The following is a 22,095-nucleotide window of genomic DNA, read 5'->3' as shown; positions in this document are numbered from 1 at the left end:
GCCCCCTGAGCGACAGACACCAGGTGAGCGGCCGCGGGGCGCTGCTGCCGGGAGGGGCGCGGGCTGGAGACGTGGGGGGGGCCCTTCCTGGGCGGGGGAGGGGAGGCCTGCGATTCCAGGGACATAAGGGAAAGGAAGTTCCGGGACCCTCCCTGCTCGCGTGCCCACCTCCGCTTCCTGCCTCGTGTCTCACCTTGTCCCCCAGTGCCTGGACTCCCCCCAACCGCTAGGGACATGTGACTTTTGCCCTGGAGGGCCTGACTGTGCAGGCCCCAGCCTTCACTCGGCTTCACTTCGGGGGGGGTGGGCCTGGGCCTCGCCCCCCCCCCGCAGCTCCCCCGCCCAGGCCCAGCTCCTGGACTGCACCCTGCACAGGTGGGCACCTGCAGCAGCCCCACCTGTGCCTGGGCACTGGCCCTCCCTCCTGCAGGGCGCGCACCATGGCCCCGCCGCTCCTCCTGCTGTTGCTGGCCAGTGGAGCGGCTGCCTGCCCGCTGCCCTGCGTCTGCCAGAACCTGTCGGAGTCCCTCAGTACCCTGTGTGCCCACCGAGGCCTGCTCTTCGTGCCGCCCAACGTGGACCGGCGCACAGTGGAGCTACGCCTGGCAGACAACTTCATCCAGGCCCTGGGCCCGCCAGACTTTCGGAACATGACCGGGCTGGTGGACCTGACACTGTCTCGCAACGCCATAACCCGCATCGGTGCCCGCGCCTTTGGGGACCTGGAGAGCCTGCGCTCCCTGCACCTGGACGGTAACCGGCTGGTGGAGCTGGGTGCCGGCAGCCTGCGCGGTCCCGCCAACCTGCAGCACCTCATTCTCAGCGGCAACCAGCTGGGCCGCATCGCGCCAGGCGCCTTCGACGACTTCTTGGAGAGCCTCGAGGACCTGGACCTGTCCTACAACAACCTGCGGCAGGTGCCCTGGGCTGGCATCGGGGCCATGCCCGCCCTGCACACGCTCAACCTGGACCACAACCTCATCGACGCGCTGCCCCCGGGAGCCTTCGCCCAGCTCGGCCAGCTCTCCCGCCTTGACCTCACCTCCAACCGCCTGGCCACGCTGGCGCCCGACCCGCTCTTCTCGCGCGGCCGCGACGCCGAGGCCTCGCCCTCGCCGCTGGTGCTCAGCTTCAGCGGGAACCCGCTGCACTGCAACTGTGAGCTGCTGTGGCTGCGGCGCCTGGCGCGGCCCGACGACCTGGAGACGTGCGCCTCGCCGCCCGGCCTCGCCGGACGCTACTTCTGGGCAGTGCCCGAGGGCGAGTTCTCCTGCGAGCCGCCCCTCATCGCCCGCCACACGCAGCGCCTCTGGGTGCTGGAGGGCCAGCGGGCCACGCTGCGGTGTCGGGCACTGGGGGACCCAGCGCCCACCATGCACTGGGTGGGCCCCGATGACCGGCTGGTTGGCAACTCCTCCCGGGCACGGGCCTTCCCCAACGGGACCCTGGAGCTCGGGGTGACGAGTGCAGGGGACGCAGGGGCCTACACCTGCATCGCCACCAACCCTGCTGGTGAGGCCACGGCCCGAGTGGAGCTGCGGGTCCTGGCGCTGCCACACGGTGGCAATGGCAGTGCGGACGGTGGCCGCCCGGGACCCTCGGACATTGCTGCCTCGGCTCGCACTGCTGCGGAGGGGGAGGGCACGCAAGAGACCGAAGCAGCCGTCCAGGTGACCGAGGTGACCGCCACCTCAGGACTGGTGAGCTGGGGGCCTGGCCGGCCTGCGGAGCCGGTGTGGATGTTCCAAATCCAGTACAACAGCAGTGAAGACGAGACCCTCATCTACCGGTGAGGACCCTGCAGTCTGCGTCCGGTCACCTCCCCGCCTCCTGACACGCAGGCGCAGGGCCAGCACCAGGCAGCGCTACCTGGCCACCTGGGGTGTTGGGGCCGCAGGGTGCCCAGGGAGGGACAGCTTACACCACCAGGGCCTCCTGCCCAGTCCCTTCCCGAGCTGATCTGGGGGTGTGCTCCCGCCGTGGGCCTGGGTGCCTCCCCTCCAGGCCAGCGTGGGATCCATGTGCACGCTGCCCCCATCCTGTCCCCTTCCTCCACCCTCCTCGAGTGAACCCCTGAAGGAAGTCCAGGAGCAAGGGGCCCGAGCCCCGACCTGCTCTGACTGCCCTCCCGTCCTCAGGATCGTCCCGGCCTCCAGCCGCCACTTCCTGCTGAAGCACCTGGTCCCGGGAGCAGACTACGACCTCTGCCTGCTGGCCCTGTCCCCAGCTGCAGGGCCTTCCGACCTCACGGCCACCAGGCTGCTGGGCTGTGCCCACTTCTCCACACTGCCATCCACACCCTTGTGCCACGCGCTGCAGGCCCACGTGCTGGGCGGGACCCTGACTGTGGCCGTGGGGGGCGTGCTGGTGGCTGCCTTACTGGTCTTCACTGTGGCCTTGCTGGTTCGGGGCCGGGGGGCCGGGAATGGCCGTCTGCCCCTCAAGCTCAGCCACGTCCAATCTCAGACCAATGGAGGCCCCAGCCCCACGCCCAAGAGCCATCCACCGCGCAGCCCCCCACCGCGCCCCCAGCGCAGCTGCTCTCTGGACCTGGGCGACACTGGCGGGTGCTATGGTTATGCCCGGCGCCTGGGAGGGGCCTGGGCTCGGCGGAGCCACTCTGTGCATGGGGGGCTGCTTGGGGCAGGGTGCCGGGGGGTGGGGGGCAGTGCGGAGCGCCTGGAGGAGAGTGTGGTGTGAGGGGTGGGGTGGCAAGGGGCACCCCTGTGCCCCAGTTTTCTAGGAACTGGGCCGAGTGAGGGCCCAAGGCAGGCAGGCCCCTGGTAAGTACCCGTTGCCTGGCACCCTCCAGGTTTTATTCTCCGTACCTCAGGCTCCCCTTCACCTTTGGCCGGACGGGGCGCCTGCCCCTCGGTCCTGGCCCGCAGATGGGCAGGGAGCAGTTCCTCGGACAGGTGCTCGCAGCCACGAGGCAGGAGTCTTGATTTGATTTCTAATAAAATGTTGGGGACACCTCGGTGCTGGTCTCTGTCTCATGTTTAGCTTCCTGGGGGAAGCAGGGGGAGAAATCACAGGTCCACAGCCCAAACCTGGGGCAGGTAGTAGCCTGGGCACCTCGGGGGACAATTGCGGGTCAGGGGTCATGTCTGCTGGCCACACGTGGACCTGGGAAGCTTCCTGGGCTCCGTGCTGGCCCTGACCAGACATCACAGAGGAGGTGCAGGGGTGGAGAGGGCGTGGGGCCCACTGGGCACCCAGCCAGGGGTTGTCACTGGTCCCAAAGCACCTCATCTGCCTCAGTGACGAGGAGGTGGCAGATCGACAGCCCTCTTGGACATAAGAGATCTGGCCGCGTCTTCTCAGCTCAACCCAGTAAACATCACCCAGCTCCTGCTGGCACCCACTTCCTGGGCTCGGAGAATGGCTGCGCACTGGGATGGAAAAGGGCTGGGAAGCCTGGAAGGTTCCAGTCGATATGCAGGGCTTTACAAGGGAGGCTTAGCAGGCCTCTGGCCTTGCGCAGGGACTTCCCAGAAAGATGGCCAGCGGGGCCCTCTTTGGGACACTGGCAGCTGATACCACTGGTACAAGCGGGCTTGGCCACAATCCTACCCCAGAAGTGACAGCCTTCTGGTGAGTCCAGGTCCCTGCCAGACCCCAAACTGGAGGCCTGACCTCTGCCAGGACGCCCGGTTGGTCCCTGCCAGCCCTCAGCCAGCTCAGCCTCTGCCAGGACCCCAGGTCAGTCCCCTGCCTGTCCCCACCTAGCTCAGCCTCTGCAGGACCCCAGGTCCCCACCTCGGTATGACCTCTCTGCTGGACCCCTAGCTGGTCCCTGCAGCCCCAGAACAGTCTCCTGACTCCCGACAGGGAGAAACCAGCAATCCCTAACCGCATGCTCATGTAACCGCTTACATGCTAGATGTGCAGTACCTGGGCCCACTGCACAGCGGACTGGGCACCCAGGGGCTGGCCATGCCAGGTGGGCAGCCTCGATGCATGGGAGGTGTTACCGCGAGGCCCATGGGGCAGCACAGGACACCAGGCTGCGCGCGGGAGCTCGGAGGTGCAGGTGCCCGTGTTCCGCCCGTGCGCACTCGTGAGTTCACAGCATCACACACGTGCACCCGCCCTCCCGCCCGGAGCACGTACCTGGAGCTGCCCATGGTCCTGCGCTAGTGAGTGAGGGCCCAGGCGGAGACCGCAGATGGAGAGAGGGGCGGGGGCGCAGGACAGAGGTCAGGGGATACCCCATCCAGGGGAGCAGGGACCAGAGATCTGGCCCAGGGTCATCTGGGGAGAAGACACTGTGTCCCTAGAAACGTGTGTCCTGCTGCAGCCCCTCCTCCTTGGGATCCCCAGACATGGGCCTGGGTGGGGAGGGGTCAGGTGGAAGGTTCTGGGCACAGCCACACAGCAGGAGCCTCAGGCCAGGCCTGTGACCCACTGTCCCCCACGCCCTGGGCAGACAGCCCACCTGGCATTGACACAGTCTCAGGACACTCAGTGGGGACAGTGAGTCCTCGAGAGCCCAGGGCAGGCCAAGCATAGGTTCATGGGGTCTGTACCCACCGGCTCTGCTGTGGACAAGGCCACCACTCTGTGGGCACAGGCTGCAAGGCCTTCCTGCCTTTCCCAAAAGGCATCCACTCCCGGGGCAGCTCCAGGGACAGGCCAGTGGGGTGGTGGTGGGCAGGAGCCGTGGCCATCCTGCCCTGTGCACATGTGGGGCCTGCCCAGCAGCTGGCCCTCGCAGGGTAGGGGGCGGGCTCCTGGCTCCCCTTGTCCTGCCTGCATATCCAGCAGTGGCACCAAGCCCGGGGATGGTCACCAGCTGCAGGGACACGTGCTGGCTCCAGAGGACAAGAGAGCCTCCCGGCTGTGCCTCCAAACCCAGCTCTGGACCCCAGAGGAGTCCAGCAGAGGCCCCTGCAGACAGGCAAGCCCCGCTGAGTGCCCGTCCCTAAGTGTGCCCCAGGCCAGGTGGCGGGGTGGCAGGACCAGCAGGAGGGTCTGAGCCAGTGTGTGACCTCCCCACAAGGGATCGTGGCCAGCCAGCCCTTCCTCGAGCACATGGGTTCGGAGCACCCAGAAGGCAGGACTAGCACATGTGGGTCACTCACTGGAGTGACCGATACCTGAAGGGAGGGACACAGTCGGCCCAGAAGAGCCTTAGTGCCACAGGACCCTGCAAACTTCATCTCTGAGAAAGAAGCCTGGTGCCCAGGCGACGTCCAGGGCGCCGAGGGGCCGCAGCCACACCTCCGGCCGTGGGGACAGCCATTGACCAGCACAGCTAAAGCTGGGCAGGGACCTGCTGGGCCGTGGTGGGAAGTGGCCCGCACACCTACCTTCACTCCACGGACGCGGAACTCGGCCAGAGCCCTGCTCATCTTGGTGGCCGCAGTTTGGTGGTCTTTGCCATGGGCGATGACCTTGACTAGGAGGGAGTCGTAGTGTGGGGAGATGATGGCGCCCTGGAAGGCAGAGGCGTTGTCCAGGCGGATGCCCATGCCCTCTCCGCTCCGGAACACCTGCCGGAAGAGGCCGTGGCATCAGCTCAGGCAGGGCGGCCGGGACCCGGCTTGACGGCGCGGGCACCACAACCACGGTCTGCCTGCCTTGTGCCAGAAACCCGCACCCTCTGCTCACATCACTGCCTCCCCCTCCCCCCGAAGCATCCAAGGGTTCATCCACTCATTCCCCAGCCTCCGGCCTGTCCACTAGGAGCCGGCACAGGGAAGGAGCTCGAGTCCCCGTCAGGCAGTGGCATTCACTTGCTGTTTATGTTTGGAGCATGTGGGAGAGAGGAGGCCTCGGTGGCCACCCACTTCCCCTTCTTTCCAAAAGGGAGAGGAAGGAGGGAGGAGGTGAACAGACACGGAAATGAGGAAATATTAGGAGTTCAGTAACGGACGTGATTCAGTGCGAGGAGGGAAGCAGAGCCGATGCATGTATGTGCTCCCCCAGAACGAGCGACAAACAGAAACGGGGGAGAGAACGAGCCAGTGAGGGGGGCCTGGAGGGGCTGAAGGCTTCCAGGTTGATGAGGAACGATGCCTGGTGCAGGAGGGTTCAGGGACTCACGAGGGCATGCGCGCGCGCGTGCGCGCACACACACACACACACACACACACGCCTAGCACATGCATTTATGTGTACGTACACACACGTAACCCTAGCATGTGCACACACACTCCTAGACCCCAGCATGTGATAAATGTGTATACACACATCTGCAGATGATGCCTGGGGTCGAGTGGGGCTTAGGGAGTGACTGGATCACCCCAGCATGTGCATGTACACATATTCCCTCTATCCCTCACACACACACACACACACACACACACACACACACACACACACACACACACACACTTACTTCCAGAGCAGAACGCAGGGCATTACAGCACACACATCACATGCATGCTGTGTACACACACTCACATTGGGTACCCGTGCCTGTACACACACACAATCAGGCGTACACACAAACCTTGATGGCAGGCAGCGGGAGGCAGGGGCCACTCCAGAACATGTACACTGGGACACACACACATGCACACACACGGCAGGCAGCTCCAGCACTCGCACGCGCACACACACACACACAAATCCACATGTGCCCTGTATGTACACATGGCACACACACACACATGCACACACACGGCAGGCAGCTCCAGCACACACAAATGCACACACATGCATGTGAGCACAAATCTGCCCTCGTGCCCTATCGCGGGCAAATCCAGCAGGTGCAGGGGCACAACCGGCAGGCGGTTCCAGCAGGTCCAGGTATATGTGCCCCTGCACACACGTGTGCACATGCCCTCACCGCGGGGTCCGCGAGTACACACATGCACACACAGCTAACTGTGCACACACGTGTCTATATACCAGCAGCAGGTAGGTCCACCATGTACACACGTGTGTGCACACACCCAGGGTGGTGCCTTCCGCTTGCTCACACGCGTGCACAGTGCAGACAGTTCCAAGCCTGTTGTGTGCACTACACACACACACACACCCAAGCAACGGTGGACCACACCCAGGATGGGGGGAGTGAATGGAGGGTCCACGCAGGGAAGCAGGGGCATGGGACAGATGCCTGAGGGGTCGGGACACCCACTGCCCCACGTTTCCGTTTCTGAGGGGCACAGCCTGTAGTCAGTAGAGAGGAACTTAATAAAATATTTAAGGATGAACACTCAGCCGTGAGCAGGAACTGTCAGCTAAAAATACTCTGTGGTGAGCCAGGCGCTGCGGAGCCGGCCTCGCTGAGGAGGGGCAGCCACGCGGCGACGTGAGCCCCGCAGCCCCGCAGGCCGAGGTCAGAGGAGTCAGGGCCTGCTGGACCCAGGCCGCCGCCGGCCAAGATTTCTCCAGAATCTGAACCCAGCTGTCGGCTCCCTCCTCAGGTGTCACTGCCATGCACAGAGCGCCCGCCCAGCCGCACCCTCACTGGCATCCCTGCCTCAGGAGCCCAGACTCGTCTCCAGCCCTCCGGGCCTGGTCACTTGGCCCTCCCGCCTGAGCTCCCCCCCAGGGTCCTGCCTTTGGGGCTCAGGCCAGACGGGCAGGTGCTGAGCCAGCAGCACAGGACCTGGACGCCTCCTGGGCCAGTGGGAGGGTCAGGCGCCTGAGCACGGTTCAGGGGCTACAGGAGAGACCGAGGCCCAGCCCCATGGGAAGAGACGCTGGATGCCCGGCCCAGCACTCGGCAGTCCCTCCCGGCTTAGTGTGGCCACCTCCGGGCACAGGCAGCTCTGAGGCCTGTCTGTCCCCTCCCTGTCCCCGGCATCGCTGCCATCCCATTCCTTCTGGTCACTCCCAGCTCACTTCTCCAGCATTGTGCTCCAATCCCCCCCCGCACCCTCTCAGCCCTGCTTTTGCCAGCTGCCCTCCACGGGATGCCGGGACAGCTGCAGGCCCCGGTCTCCCGTGCGGAAGCCAGGCTGAGGCAATGGCGCTGTCTCAGGCCTGCCGTCCCCCGCTCCTGAGTGGCTGGCTTTCCCATGTTCCCTCGGGAAGGTTCCTCTTTGTTCCCAAATACTGGCTGCCTCCACATGCCAAGTCAGCCCCAGACACACCCCTGGGCCCTGGCCACTGCCACGGGGGTCTGGGTGCTTCAGCCTGGGCACTGCCTGGCCTTTGAGAACCTGTACCCCGGGAGGCTGCCCACCTCAATGCGGCCAGTGTCGGGCTGGAAGCCGCGTGCGGGGTCCTCTGTGGTGACTCGGCACTGGATGGCACAGCCGTTGATACGAATGTTCTCCTGTCGCAGGCCCAAGTCCGGCAGGCTCCTGCCCTCGGCCACGTGGATCTGAGCGTGGACCAAGTCCACACTGCAAGAGAGAGGGGGACAGGGTGAGGGGCTGAAAGGTGTGGAAGCAGAGGCACCTCCAGACTCAGAGTCTGAGTGCCACCCCCACCCACCTCACAGGAGCCCCCTTTCCTGCTGACCACAATCTCCCACATCCCAGAAGACTCTTCCCCGTTGTCCTCCACCCCTGCACCTCCCAGCCCCTCCCCTCCTGTCCTTCACCCCTGCACCTCCCAGCCCCTCCCCTCCTATCCTTCACCCCTGCACCTCACAGACCCTCCCCTCCTGTCCTTCACCCCTGCACCTCCCATCCCCCTCCTGTCCTTCGCCCCTGCACCTTCCAGGCCCCTCCCCTCCTGTCCTTCACCCCTGCACCTCCCAGGCCCCTCCCCTCCTGTCCTTCACCCCTGCACCTCCCAGGCCCCTCCCCTCCTGTCCTTCACCCCTGCACCCCCCAGCCCCCTCCTCTGTTGTCACAGGAGTGACAGGGACTGCAGAGTAAATGACAGAGGGCCCAGCACAACCAGCAGGTCAGCAAACACATGGGGCCCCAACTGCTCTCACCCTACCCACCTTGGCACGTCTAGGGGCCTTGGGCCTCCTCCCTGGGACTCACCCCACCCTCACCCACCTCGTCCAGGCTCTGCCCTCACAGCGCCTTGTCAAGGCTGTTCTGAAGGCGACAGTGTGTGCGCATCTTCAGAACAAGCTGGGGGGCCTCGTCCGCTCAGTTCCCGCTCCTCTTGGTGAGGACTCCCAAGTACAAGGTCCTGAAAAGGACCTGCTCTCCCAGCTCGGCCCTGCCTGCCGCTCCAATGAGGACAGTTACCCACCGGGAACAGCTGCTGAAACACCACAGCCCTCAGGGGTTTCGGGAAGCCGTGGGGAAGGTGGCAGACTCTGCCAGTCCACACTGCCTCTGACTCACTTCTTCAGGACACTGGAGACTGTGCCCCACCCATGCCGCCCTCGGCCATGAGCCCAGCTCTGACCAGAGGCAGGGGCACAGGAGGACAATGCAGATCACCTGAGACACAGAGTCCCCCCTATTGTGACACCTCTAACAAGTCAAGATGGGGCCCTTAAAGCAGAGTGACACAGGGAAGACCCAAGGTCATGGGCTACCACCTCCACTCAGACCTGAGAGAGCGGAGACCTGGGGCCCCACACACCTCTGGGAGAGGCTAAGACAGCCCCCCTGCTGGACTTGGGGGCTGGGGTCTGTGGTCAGAGGGAGTGGCCCAAAGCCAGGACTTAACACATACATGATTCAGGATGTGCTCGGAACAAGTGGACTGAAAATGGAAGGTCTCTCGCTACTGTTCTTTGTAAAACAGGCGGATTTCTCAAAACAACAAAGACCTACCTGGGTGTGGTCTCCTCCGACCCCATGACCTACTTTGAGGTGTCCTCCTGCGCTCCACAGGGACCCCGCACCTTCTTCCCCCCCCAGCTCAGCCCCGCCTGATGCCTCAGCCTCTCCTCCACCAGGGTAACCCTGAAGGGCATGTAAGAAATCCCCCTCCACCCTTCTGGACCCCCAGAGACGACCTTTGAGAGATCAGCGGAACACCCAGAGATTCCAGCCTCCAGAAGCCGGCAGAAAAGGAGCAAACCGGCAACTGGGGTAGGACAAGCAATAAACAGCAAGGGTCTCATCAGACACGATTCATGACGCCAGGCGATGCCACTGTTCTAAAACATCACATCTGTGAATGGTTGACTAAAACCCAATTGTGATTTGTAAACTTTCACTCAAAAAAAAAACCCCATGGCTACGGTGCACCTGACCCAACCCACGGTATTTCAGCTTCAAAAATCAAAACAAACCAACAAGGGCAGTAACCAGTCCCTCAGGGCACACGGGGCGGGCACAGGGTGAAACAGACTTGACACAAGCACCACCAGAGTGGGGAGACGCACAAGGCGCGGAGAGACACACGGGGTGGGGAAATGCAGAAACAAGTATGAAAGCAGGAAAAAAATCCTTTGTCAAAAGTTCAATTTTATAGAAGTAGCTAAATAGCAAAATGAAGAAATGCAGGATGACAAGGAGGCATGGCAGACGGGGCACAGTGGAAGGAGAGGCCGGCGAAGCCCACCCGGCTGTGTGGCCTTAGGAAACTCTTAACCTCTCGGAGCCTCAGTTTGCTCATCTGAACAATGGGAGGATGGGCAATTCCCACTTTTCACTACCGTGAGAGCCCCAGGGAACCCACACGGGGCTCAAGCCCGGAGCCTGGCCCTCCTCACGGGGTGGACCAGGGCCCTCCTCGCAGGGTGGACCAGGGATCTGCACCGACTTCCTTGTGACGGTGGCACGCTCTCCTGAGAATGTACTGAACAGAACGCCTAGCCCCCCGCCCAACCCAAGACCCCCGCATGCCACCAGACATCAGCTCTCCTCCGCTGCAGCCTGCAGGCCTATCCCTGTCCCAGACCTGGTCCCCACACTCACTCCGTGATCTCTTCGGTGACCGTGTGCTCCACCTGCAGCCGGGAGTTGACCTCGATGAAGTAATGTTTGCCGTGTTTGTCCACCAGAAACTCCACAGTGCCCGCGTTCTCATAGCCCACCTAGAGGGAGAACCAGTCGGGGTGCAGAAGGGTCAAGTGGGGCATAGAGAGGCCAGATGGGTGTGGAAGGGTCAGAGGGCATGCAGTCGGCAGGGGCTCTATCTGCACTCAGGAAGCAACCCCAAATCAGCTGACTGATGGCCAGCCCTCCCTGAGAGATGACAGGAGGACCTCCTGCCTGCCTCACCTCCTTCACAACAGAGGCCAGGAACCCAGAGCCCCTCATGCGTACCCCACCCCCAGCTCAAGCTGTCCGCACCAGGCCTCAGCCTCTCCTGCACCAATGGAGGGGCGTGGAGAGTCCTCTGCTGTGTTCCACCCCCTCTGTACCCCCAAGAGCCCACACTTCAGAGCAGTCAGCAGACACCCCTGATTCCAGATCATTTCTGGTCCTGTCTAAACAACAGGCAAGGCCTGAATCACCCCCTAAACATGCTGGAATGAGACATGGCCTTCACTGGGGAGGGGTCAACCGCAGGACAAGACTGCTGTCGTGACGGAAGGAAGCCCGACTCCCACCCAGGCCCGCTCAGGCCTCATGCTCATTGCTGCCAGAGCCCAGAGGCAGAGCTTCTGCGAGACAGGGGACAGTGTGGGGGTGCCCACCAGCAGTGTCCACCACCACTGCACGCCAGCTGCCTGAGGGGGCAGAGGACAAGGCCAAGGAAGAGGGTGTGAGCGTGCCTGGTGCTGGGGACAGAAAAGAAGGCTGAGCAACAAGGCAGCCTGGTTCCAAGCAGAGCCCAGCACAGAGGCAGGACCTACGGCCTGATCCTGGGGTGGCGGCCGTGTCATGCCTAGTCAGGTCGTTCCACCCAGTGAGGAAGGGCCAATGACGGACAGAGGAGGGCAGCCAGGAGTGAGGACGATGCTTGATTATGTCCCTGTCCCTACAGAACCCACAGACTATGCCCGTTAGTCAATTCATGCCCCAAACAAGGTGAGGGAAGTTCCACCACGCTTGCCTCGAAGGAGCTGAACTTCCTCCAAGAGTGAACTGGGTTTGGGCGTCCGCAGGATATTCAGGACTCTTTCACCACCACAACCTGAAGGCTTTTGATTCTTCTGCCATCTTTATTTGTTGTCCACTTTCAGATGTATGGGAAGCAACTGAAAAGACCATGCATGCCCTGAACCAGGTGCACCCTAATCTCTAAACTGATATCCTTGCTCTATAAAATTTTGGAGAGGTTCTTGACTTTTCCCAGTGCAGCACATCTTTTGATTTCTTGACTGATGATTGTGGGCACAAGTAAAATAAAATCATTAACAACTTTCATGTTTCTCCGTCATGATGTTGTCTATTGGTTCAGTGGTGAGTTCTACCTTCTTGATGTTGAGATGTAACGCATAGTGGGGGCTATACTCTTTGGTCTTATACAGTAAGCTTCAAGTCTCCTCTACGTACTGCAAGCAGGGTTGTGTTATCTGTGTTGATGAGTCTTCCTCCGGTTCTGATGCCACCTCCTTCTCAGCAGAACCCACCAACTCTACCGACCGAGCCTATGAACTAGTCCTGTTTGCAGAGAACCCATTGACTACATCCTTCTGTGGACAGAAGCTCCTATGTCGTTTTATCAGCAGTTCACTGGCCACACCCCATTTCACAGAGCCCCCGACTATGTCCTTATATTGACTGTCCCTCCTCTTGTCCTGGGCTGCAGGCGCTGGGCAGGATGCCATCTGTGCCAGTGGGTGAGGGGTGGCTTATTTCTCTCCCTCTTCTCAGTGATCTGGACACTTGGAGGGGCCTGGGGGTCAAGCACGCCTGCTAGAGCCCGGAGAGGAGCCAAGGACCCTGCTGCCGTCCTGCCCTCCTGCCCTGAGGCCAGCTGTATTTGGCCTTCCTGCCTCCAGCCACTGCCCATACTATGACAGGAGCCTGTGCTGGCTGAAGGTCCCTGTCTCCCCGTGGAACCTGCCTGTCAACCCCCGACCCCCTCACCTGCTTAGCAAGCTTGACGGAGTCACTGGTGAGCCGGGATCGGAGCTGGGGGTCCAGGTGGGCAGCAGGCGCGATTTCCACCACCTTCTGGTGCCGCCGCTGGATGGAGCAGTCTCGCTCATACAGGTGTAGGATGTTCCCGTACTGGTCACCTGGGGGTAGGAGACAGGCTGGAACCCACCTGCTTCCCATGGGGTCTGGTGGCACAGTGCTCAAGTGCTTGGCTGTTAACTGAAAGGCAGGTGTTCAAAGCCTCTGGTGGCTCTGTGCGAGAAAGACCTGGACATCTGCTCTGGCAGGGCAGTGGCCAGGAAACGCTGGTGGGCAGTTCTGTGCTGGAGCTGACACCACAGCCACGGCACCAAACAGAGCAAACACCTCCTACCCTCCCCGAGATGGTCACCCCCTCTCACAGGCTCACGTCCTCGAAGATGTCACCACCCCTGAGACGGTCACCTCCAAGAAGCTCACCTCCCCTGAGATGGTCACCCCCTCTGAGATGCTGACCCCCCCTGAGATGGTCACTCTCCCCGGGGACAGGGAGGCACAGGAATTCGGCCGGACACTCGGCCTGGCCCCTGAGAGTCCCCCTGCCTGGGGTGCCCCAGACACACCCTGGACTGTCCCTAAGACAGCCTGGAACCCAAAGAGGCCGAGGTGTGCCCTTCCTCCCTCCGTCACCCAGGGCCTCCACCCTGGAACCTTGGCCACTCACCCAAGATCTGCACCTCGATGTGACGTGGCTTCTCAATGAACTTCTCTACAAACAGTGCCCCGTTCCCGAAGGCGGCCAGGGCCTCTGAGTAGGCCCTTGTGTAGTTTTCCTCCAGTTCCTGGGGGCCACAGTCCACATCTCCCTTAACCCATAGCTCCAGGGCTTCCCTGACCTGTCTACCTCTGCTCTGCAGTGACATGACCCCCAGACCTCTCAGCTCCAGGTCTCCCCTCAGCTGTGACCCCAGAGCTTCCCCACATGTCCCCTCTGCTCTGCAGTAGTGTAACCCTCAACCCTCCGAGCTCTGGCCCCCGGCCATGGCCCCAGACTGGCTCTGCTCTGTGGCTCTATGACCCTCTGCCCTCCACTGTCCAGGCCCCTAAGCTGACCCCTGGCCTGGCTTCTGCTCACCTCGTAGCTGTGGACGACCCTCATGCCACGCCCCCCGCCCCCGTAGGCGGCCTTGAAGATGATGGGGAAGCCATAGGTGTTGGAGAACTCATGGGCCTCGTGGAGGGAGGTGATGGGGGCGTCTGTGCCTGGGACCACAGGGACACCTGGGAGAGATACAGAGGGGTTGCTAAATGGGCTGAAATCCCTGCAAACTGGCCCAGGACACAAACCGCAGGCACTGAGTGTTCCCCGGGTGCCAGCAGCCACACACCACGCTCACCTGCAGCGATGGCAATGGCCCGGGCCTCCACCTTGTCACCCATCTTGCGCACCACCTCGGGGCTAGGCCCAATGAACCGGACCCCGGCATCGTGGCAGGCCTGGGCGAAGTCCGCTCGCTCGGACAGGAACCCGTAGCCAGGGTGCACCGCGTCCACGTCGTTCTCCTGGGATGGAAGAGGGGGTTCAGGGTGACCAAAAACCAGACCAGCAGCCATCACGTCACAGAGCCAGGATCCACGGCTGTGACTGTGGGGGCTGATCACCAGGCCTTTCTTCCACGGCACCTCCAGGAGGAGTCAGAGTGCTGACCAAAGGCCCAGCAGCTAGCTGAGGAGCACTTAAACGTCTGCACCACCCAGGAGCTCTGGCCGCTGCACTCTCCTCCACACACACCCTGGACAAACACTGGGGCCTGTCGGAGTGGCTCCGTGCAGTCACACCAACATGGGGCATAGCACAGGGGACAGAAGGACACCAGTTGTAGTGCCTGTCCTCAGAAACCCCCAGCAGACACAGTGCCGGTGAGTAGCAACAGCACCTCCAGCTTCACCCTGTCCCCCACGCGCCCACCTTGGCTTCCACAGGTTCCCCCAACCCCCACGGGCTCACCTCGGCCCCCACGGGCCCACCCTGGCCCCCACGGGCTCACCTCGGCCCCCACGGGCCCACCCTGGCCCCCACGGGCTCACCTCGGCCCCCACGGGCCCACCCCGGCCCCCATGGGCTCACCTTGGCCACCTTGATGATGTCTGGGATATGCAGGTAAGCCTGCACTGGGGCGAGGCCACGGCCGATCAGGTAGGCCTCGTCTGCCTTCTGCCGGTGCATCTGGCCCGTGTCCTGCTCCGAGTAGATGGCCACTGTGCGGATGCCCAGCTCCGTGCAGGCCCGGAACACGCGGATGGCGATCTCACCTGAGGGCGGGCGGGAGACGATGAACTCCTCGGACGGAGGAGACAGGTGGGCAGGCTACCGCGTCCTGCACACTTGCTCGGGGGTGCTCACCTCGGTTGGCCACCATGACCTTCTTGATGGGCTTGTACTCCAGGCGCCGGACATTTGGGGAGGCAGCGGGGATAGTGGAGGCGCGGCGGACACTCAGGAGCCTCAGGCCCCCGCTGACCACACGGAACTTCAGCATCTGGGAGGGAGGCAGGGTGCAGCTCAGTGCACTCAGCACCGAAAGGGGGGTCACCTTCCCCATGGAAGGCCAGGGCTGTCCCTCACCCCAGCTCCCAGCCAGCATCCCCTCCAGAAGCTGAGTGGCCAGAAGTTTGGGTGAAGTCACCCTCATGGGATCACCCACCGTTGGCCCCACTCTCCCCCAGGAACAATAAGTGGGGGCACTGCACGCTCAGAGCCTGGGGTCAGGGTCTGGGTGGTACACGTGGGGCCACCCGACCCCTCACTCCTTGACCCCTCAATATCCTCTGCGGGCACCCCACTGTGGGCACCCCAGGACTCACATGGCCCAGGCTGGCCAGTCTGCCCCGTGTTCTGTCCCCCAGAGCCTGGCTCTGACTAGTACATCAGGAAGAATGCGTTTCGCAGATGCTGTGAGCTGTCAGCTCAAATTCAACTCATAGCACCTCGGGGTGACAGAGCAGAGCTGCCCGTGGGGTTCCCAGCCTGGTGGTACAGCAGTTAAACACTCGGAGGCTAACAAAGGGTTGGCAGCTGGAATCCCCGCTGCTCTGGGGAAGGAAGATGTGGCCGACTGCTTCAATAAAGATTCCAGAATGTTCCAGAGGCCCTAACGCTGGGGAGGAGGCCTTCATGGGAGCAGAGGGCCAGGCCCTTCCTCCACGGAGCTGCTGCACCCCAGAACCTGGGTTAGAGGCCACGCACTCAACCACTGCACCACCAACCCTCCCTAACGAAATAAAACGGGGTGTCTTCAGATACAGTCGGACTAGCGGCCACGCACTCAACCACTGCACCACCAACCCTCCCTAACGAAATAAAATGGGGTGTCTTCAGATACAGTCGGACCTTTCTCCTGAGTGTTACTAAATAAACTGCACTCTTACGGGTTTGATCACACCCCAAAATGCAGAGGCATCAGAAGCTGAATGTCCACCCTTCACAGTAAGGAAAGAGAAAAGCCAGTCCGGACAGACAGACAGACAGAGGCGCCTCTCGGGGAGCTGCCCAGCCGCGAGCCTGCATCTAAGGGCTGCACTTCCTGCTGTTTTCATTGAGATCAGAGTGAAAATTTACAGAGCCATCTGGCTTCCCATTCAACCATTCACGTTTTCCTTGACATTAAAGATGACACTCACTAGGTAACCACCGTTGCCACTTCCTTGCCACTTCCTTCCTGCGATCACACCCCAATCCAAGCTTCCCACCCTCGAGCTCTCCCCCAGGGAAGCGCTGCCCTCCCCACCTTACAAGGAACAACAAAGAACGCTCTCCTGGAATGAATGGTCCTCCTCTACAATTGTGAGCCAGGTGAGTGTTTACAAAACAAACTGGTTTTTCACTATGGTGTTCATACACATTCTGCTCGGTCACATTACACAGACTCAGTGTAACTGAACTCTTGCGTTTCCTTCTATGAATCCTTTAATCCTATCCTACCCCTTTGCACGTTTAGGGGTTTCTATTGCCTTTTACGGTTGGTTTTCAGAAGGACTGAATGCCTCTCTGGTGCTGCTATTCACTTTATGCTGTTGTTTTTAGGAGCTGTTGAGTGAGAACTGACTCACAGCTGACCCTCCAGTGGGTTTTCGGAGCCTGTAAATGGCACAGGAGGAGACCGCCCATCTTTCTCCCACAGAGCAGCGGCTACATACGAACCATGTGCTGGGTCGGCAACATAGCTCCTTAACACAAAGCTGCCAGAACTCCTTGTTCAACCTCACAGCTTCTGAGCTTCGAGCCGGCAAGGATCGACATTGGAAGACAAGTTTCGATACCATCCAGGCCTTGCTGGGCTTCTATGTTTTGACACCACCTCTGTTCTGAGCCTGAGGGTCTGGTGTGGACACCAGCATAGAAGATCCAGCCTAGCCTTCACCAGGGATGTTAGCCAGATGTGTCAGCCGTGAGTCAGAGCTCCATCCTGTCACACCACCATGGGCCTCAGATGGACCCTGCATCATGATATTCACATGCCTGCTTTGCTGTTAGAGGTATACTTATGTATCAGTATGTTATGCAGGGAAATTGTTTGCATATTGCTAATTATTTTATAGTTTAGGTATGTACATACTTGCTTGTTTAGCATTTGCTCTTATTAGGACAGCACTTGTCAGTCAGTTTGCTTTACTGGGGTAACCTATGGGTTGCTGGGATGCTGGAAGCTATCCCACCAGTACATCAAATGTCAGAAGGGTCACCCATGGTGGACAGGTTTCAGAAGAAATCCCAGATTAAGAGAAACTAGGAGAAAAAAAAAAAGAGAAACTAGGAGGCAGGAACGGCCATCCACTTCTGAAACAGGAGGCCTCTGAAAATTCCCTGAACAACAGAGGAAGACGGCAGCTATAGTATGAGAGATGAAGTCAGATTAGAAGCAACAGCTGCAAACATCCTTTAATAACTGGCAAATGGAGTGTACATCGTATGAATCTGGGCAAGTTAGCTGTTAGAAATGAGAACACAGGGGCAAACTGTCTAAAATGAAATAGTATAAATGAACACTGACATTCTAGGCATTAGTGAGACGAGACAGACTGGCACCGGCCACTTTGAATCGGACAAATACATGGTATACAATGCTGGGAATGAAAAACAGGAGGAAAGGTGTTACATCCATCATTAAAAGGCAATTTCAGTGAAACACAATGTGAATGAAACAAAGTGTGAAGCACAACATATGAATTTTGTACGCAAACCAACATAAAATAAAGTTTTCGTACAAAGGCAATTTAAAGTTTTACCCTGAAGCACAATTTTGTGACACCTGTTTACACAACTATTACTCAAATATATGCACCAACGGCCAACGCCTAAGAGGACAAAACGGAAGAATTCTATCAAATTTTGCAGCCTGAAATTGACCAAACATGCAATCTAGACGTGCTAATGATGACTGGTGACTGGAATGCAAAAGCTGGAAACACTGAATGGTAGTCAGGAAGTAGACCTGGTGACAGAACTGAGGCTGGAAAACCAAATGGTTGAGTTTTGTACGTTCAATGAATTATTCATTGAAAACATCTTTGTTAAAAACATAAATGTGACTTTACACATGGATCTCACCTACTGGACTGCAAAGGAATCAGACTGACTACATCTGTGGAAAGGATCACTGGAAAAACTCAGTAGTCAAAGCCAGGCCAAATGCTGACTACGGAAAAGGCCATCAATTACTCATGTGCAGATTCAAACTGAGGCTGAAGAAAAGGAAAACAAACCCAAGAGAACCAAAATGACCTTGAGTCTATTCCATCTTTATTTAAAAATCTGTGCAAGAATAGGTTTGATGCTCTGAACACAAATGATTCAAGACCAGATGAGCTGAGGGGTGACATTGAAGATATCATCCATAAAAAGAGAAAAAGGAGGGAGCTCTGGTGGCCTAGTGGAAAGAAGCTGCACTGCAATACCAGAGGTGCACTGTTCGAATCCACCAGATGCTCTGCTGGAGAAGGAGGGGCAATCTCCTCCTGTATCAGTCAGATCAGATTTGACAAGAGTGCAACAATGAATGAATTGAAATCCAAAATCTCTGTAAATGTTCATTAAAATTATTAAAATTTTTTAAAAGAGAGAGAGAAAAAAGGTCATTATAGAGATGGAAGAAAAAGAAAAAAACCAAAATGGATGCCAGAAGAAACTCTGAAAACTGCACTAGAACACTGAGAAGCAAAGGGAAGAAATGCTGAAGAAAAAGAGTTGAACATAAGATTTCAAAGTGCAGTTTGAGAAGACAATACAATGGAATATACACAAAGCTAGAACTGGAGAATAAAAAAGGAAAGAACTCGCCCAGCTTTTCTTAAGCTGAAAGGACTAAAGAGAAAATTCAAGCACTGAGTGGCAATTCTGTGATGTTACAGGAAAAATCTTCAATGATCCAAACAGCATCAAAAGAAGATGGAGGAGATACACAGAATCACTGTGCCAAAAAGAATTGGCTGGCATGGAAACATTTCAGGAAGTACATATGATCAAGAGCCAATGGTGAGAAAGAAATTCAAGCTACTGAGGCACTAAGAAAAATAAGGCCCCAGGAATTGATGAGAAGTCAACTGACCTGTTTCAAAGAACAGAGCCTACTCTGGAGGTGCTCACTGCTCTGTGCCAGAAAACTTGTAAAAGAACTGTTTGGCCAACTGACTGGAAGAGATCCATATTTGTTCCCATTCCCAATGAAAGGTGATCCAACAGAATGTGGATATTCTAGAACAGCATCATTAATATTGCATGCAAGCAAAATATTGCTAAAGATCACCCAAACCCAGCTAGAATAGTACAATGATACAGAACTGCTAGAAGTTCAAGCTGGATTTAGAAGAGGCCACAGCATCAAGGATATCATGGCTGAAGTCAGATGGATCCTGGCTGAATGCAGAGAACACCAGAAGAGGGTGTATGCTCTACTGACTACGCAAAGGCATTTGACTGTGTGGATCATGACAAACTATGCATAACATTGAGAAGAGTGAGAATTCCAGAACACTTTTTTTTTAATTATTTTTTTTAATGTGTGCCTGGTTGTTGTTGTTGTTGTTTAATGCCGTCGAGTTGTAGACGACTCATAGCGGACCCTATGAACGAACAGCCTGAGCACTGTTCGTACATAGAGTTTCCGGAGGCAAGCCATTTCGGAAGTGGATGCCGCTCCTGCTTCCAGGCTTGATTTAGTCGGGAAGCTCCAGCCAACACTGTCCACCATGGGTGCCCATTACCACGATTGGCACATCACTGCCACAGGCTACACATATTACATTTTTAACCTGGTACAAGAAGAGATTTCCCCCTCCTTCTCCAGCAGAGCATCTAGTGGAGGAATTTCAAACACTTAATTATGTTTGTGCAAACCTATTCCTAGAAAAAGAGAATGTTACACAAACAGAGCAGGGAGATACTACATGGTTTAAAATGAGAAAAGGTATGTGTCAGGGTTGTATCCTTTTTCTATTTCTATTCAATCTGTATGTTGTTGTGTTTGTGTTGGTGACTGCTGTCAAGTCGAGCACAACTCAGGAACTCTATGAACAAAAGACCTGAAACTTTGATATCTACCGTTTCTCAAAGTTCACAGAGTTCCCAGTGGCATGTTGTTTGGGAAGTGGATGCCACTCCTACTTCCAATCAATCTGTATGCTGGGTAAATTATTCAAAAAAGCTGGAATTTATGAAGAAGAAAATAGTAATGGGTGCAAGGGAAGACTCATGTTATACAGACGACACAACCTTGTTTGCTGAAATTGAGGAGTTGAAACACTTGCTGCAGAAGATCAAAGACCAAAGCCATCAAAATGGATTGCACTGCAACATCAAGAAATTGAAAACTGCCACCACTGAACCAAGAAGCAATATCAAAATAGAAGAAGGACTGAAGCTGTCAATGACTTCATCTTACTTGGATCCACAATCAACACACTTGGAACCAGCAGTCAGGAGATCAGGAGATGTATTACAGTGAGAAAGTCTGCAGTCAGGGACGTCTCCAAATTACTGAGGAGCAATGATGTCAGTTTAAGGATTAAGGTGAACCTGATTCAGGCCATGGTCCTTTCAATCACTTGCTATGCATGTGAGAGCTGGACAATGAATTAAGGATGACAGAAGAATAACATACTTTTGACGTGTGGTGCTGGGGAGGAAAGAGTACTGAATATCCCATGGACTGCCAGAAGAACAAAGAGATAGTCTTGGAGAAGGTGCATCCAGTGCTCCTTAGAGACAAGGATAGAGAACCTTCAGCTCTCATACTTTGGGCATGTTGTTAGGAGAGGCCGCTCCTTAGAGAGAGACATTGTGCTTGGCAAGACGGAGGGTTGGGGAAAGGGAAGAAGACCCTTAACCAGGCAAACTGACACAGTGACTGCAGCAGTGAGCTCTGTAGGTCAGAAATGATGAGGATAGCACAGCATAGGACAGGGCTCTGTTCTGTCACTGGGTTGTTAACTACAACTCACAACAGCAACAACTGTCTGGCTAAAAGTTGACCTGGTGGGAAGTGGATGGCAAATGGTTCTCGGCCCTGGCCAAAGTCTGATGTGTTCCCTGTTCCTAAGGGACCAGCAAGCCATTTTCATGGTTTTAAAATTTTATTCATTTTCCACCCACTCTATTCAGGATTCTCTATTTCAATCCCTTTTAGAGTCACCCTGTTTTCTTTGCTTCCTGTGCACGTAAACACTGGACAAAGAACAAAGAAGACTGGAGCATTTTGCCTTTGAATTCTGGTGCCGATCCGGAGTATGGGCTACACCATGTCCTGCCCACAGGACTCGGTTCCAAGGCATATTCAGGCTGCCGCTCTTCCAAGACAGATGCTGTCATTCTTCTGATGGTCTACAGTACATTTAATATTCTTTACCAACTGTGTAACTTCAAGGCATCAATTCTTCTTCACACTTTCTTTCTCATTTGCTGTCTAGCTTTCATATGCACATGAGCTAACTACACTCATTGTGGCTGAGTCGGAAGCAGCTCATGGCTGGCCCTGCAGTAGGTTTGGGAGGGTATAAAAAACAGGGGGAGACTGACCATCGTCCTCCTGCGGAGCTGCTGGTGGCCCCAGGCCATCGGAGAGGAGACACCACTGAGTGAGCAGTGGGCTCCCTGTGAGGGCACTGGAAAGACCACCTCAGTGCTCGAAGTCACCTCCTGCTCTCTGACACACTGAAAAAAGCCTTCAGAAGCAGATGTGCCCCGCACAGTACATCACTGGAGCAGTTTGGGGCACCTGCCATTCCGCGGGAGAAGGACGGGCAA

At 57.6% G+C, this 22,095-nt stretch overlaps 2 protein-coding genes across 2 annotated transcripts in view; one reads left to right on the top strand and one right to left on the bottom strand.

Annotated features, from left to right (window-relative positions):
* LRFN4 (leucine rich repeat and fibronectin type III domain containing 4) lies at positions 1-2,700 on the top strand. The gene is made up of 3 exons (XM_006893269.1): positions 1-23; positions 431-1,789; positions 2,139-2,700. The coding sequence occupies exons 2-3, from the start codon at positions 441-443 to the stop codon at positions 2,698-2,700; spliced, it is 1,911 nt and encodes a 636-aa protein (XP_006893331.1). The 5' UTR covers positions 1-23; positions 431-440.
* PC (pyruvate carboxylase) overlaps positions 1-15,337 on the bottom strand; it is a 23,568-nt gene extending 8,231 nt beyond the window's left edge. The window contains exons 1-9 of the mRNA XM_006893270.1: positions 15,202-15,337; positions 14,926-15,110; positions 14,195-14,360; positions 13,933-14,078; positions 13,522-13,639; positions 12,807-12,958; positions 10,743-10,861; positions 8,144-8,306; positions 5,313-5,495 (exon numbers count right to left, since the gene is read on the bottom strand). Coding sequence (XP_006893332.1) covers positions 5,313-5,495; positions 8,144-8,306; positions 10,743-10,861; positions 12,807-12,958; positions 13,522-13,639; positions 13,933-14,078; positions 14,195-14,360; positions 14,926-15,110; positions 15,202-15,337 — 1,368 coding nt within the window. The remainder of the gene's footprint in view (positions 1-5,312; positions 5,496-8,143; positions 8,307-10,742; positions 10,862-12,806; positions 12,959-13,521; positions 13,640-13,932; positions 14,079-14,194; positions 14,361-14,925; positions 15,111-15,201) is intronic.
* Between the last annotated feature and the right edge of the window lie 6,758 nt (positions 15,338-22,095).

This window comes from Elephantulus edwardii, unplaced genomic scaffold (genome assembly GCF_000299155.1).
Source record: "Elephantulus edwardii isolate Elephantulus edwardi_28Jun2011 unplaced genomic scaffold, EleEdw1.0 scaffold00126, whole genome shotgun sequence".
In the NCBI taxonomy this organism is placed as follows: domain Eukaryota; kingdom Metazoa; phylum Chordata; class Mammalia; order Macroscelidea; family Macroscelididae; genus Elephantulus; species Elephantulus edwardii.
This window is presented reverse-complemented; position numbering and strand designations above follow the sequence as displayed.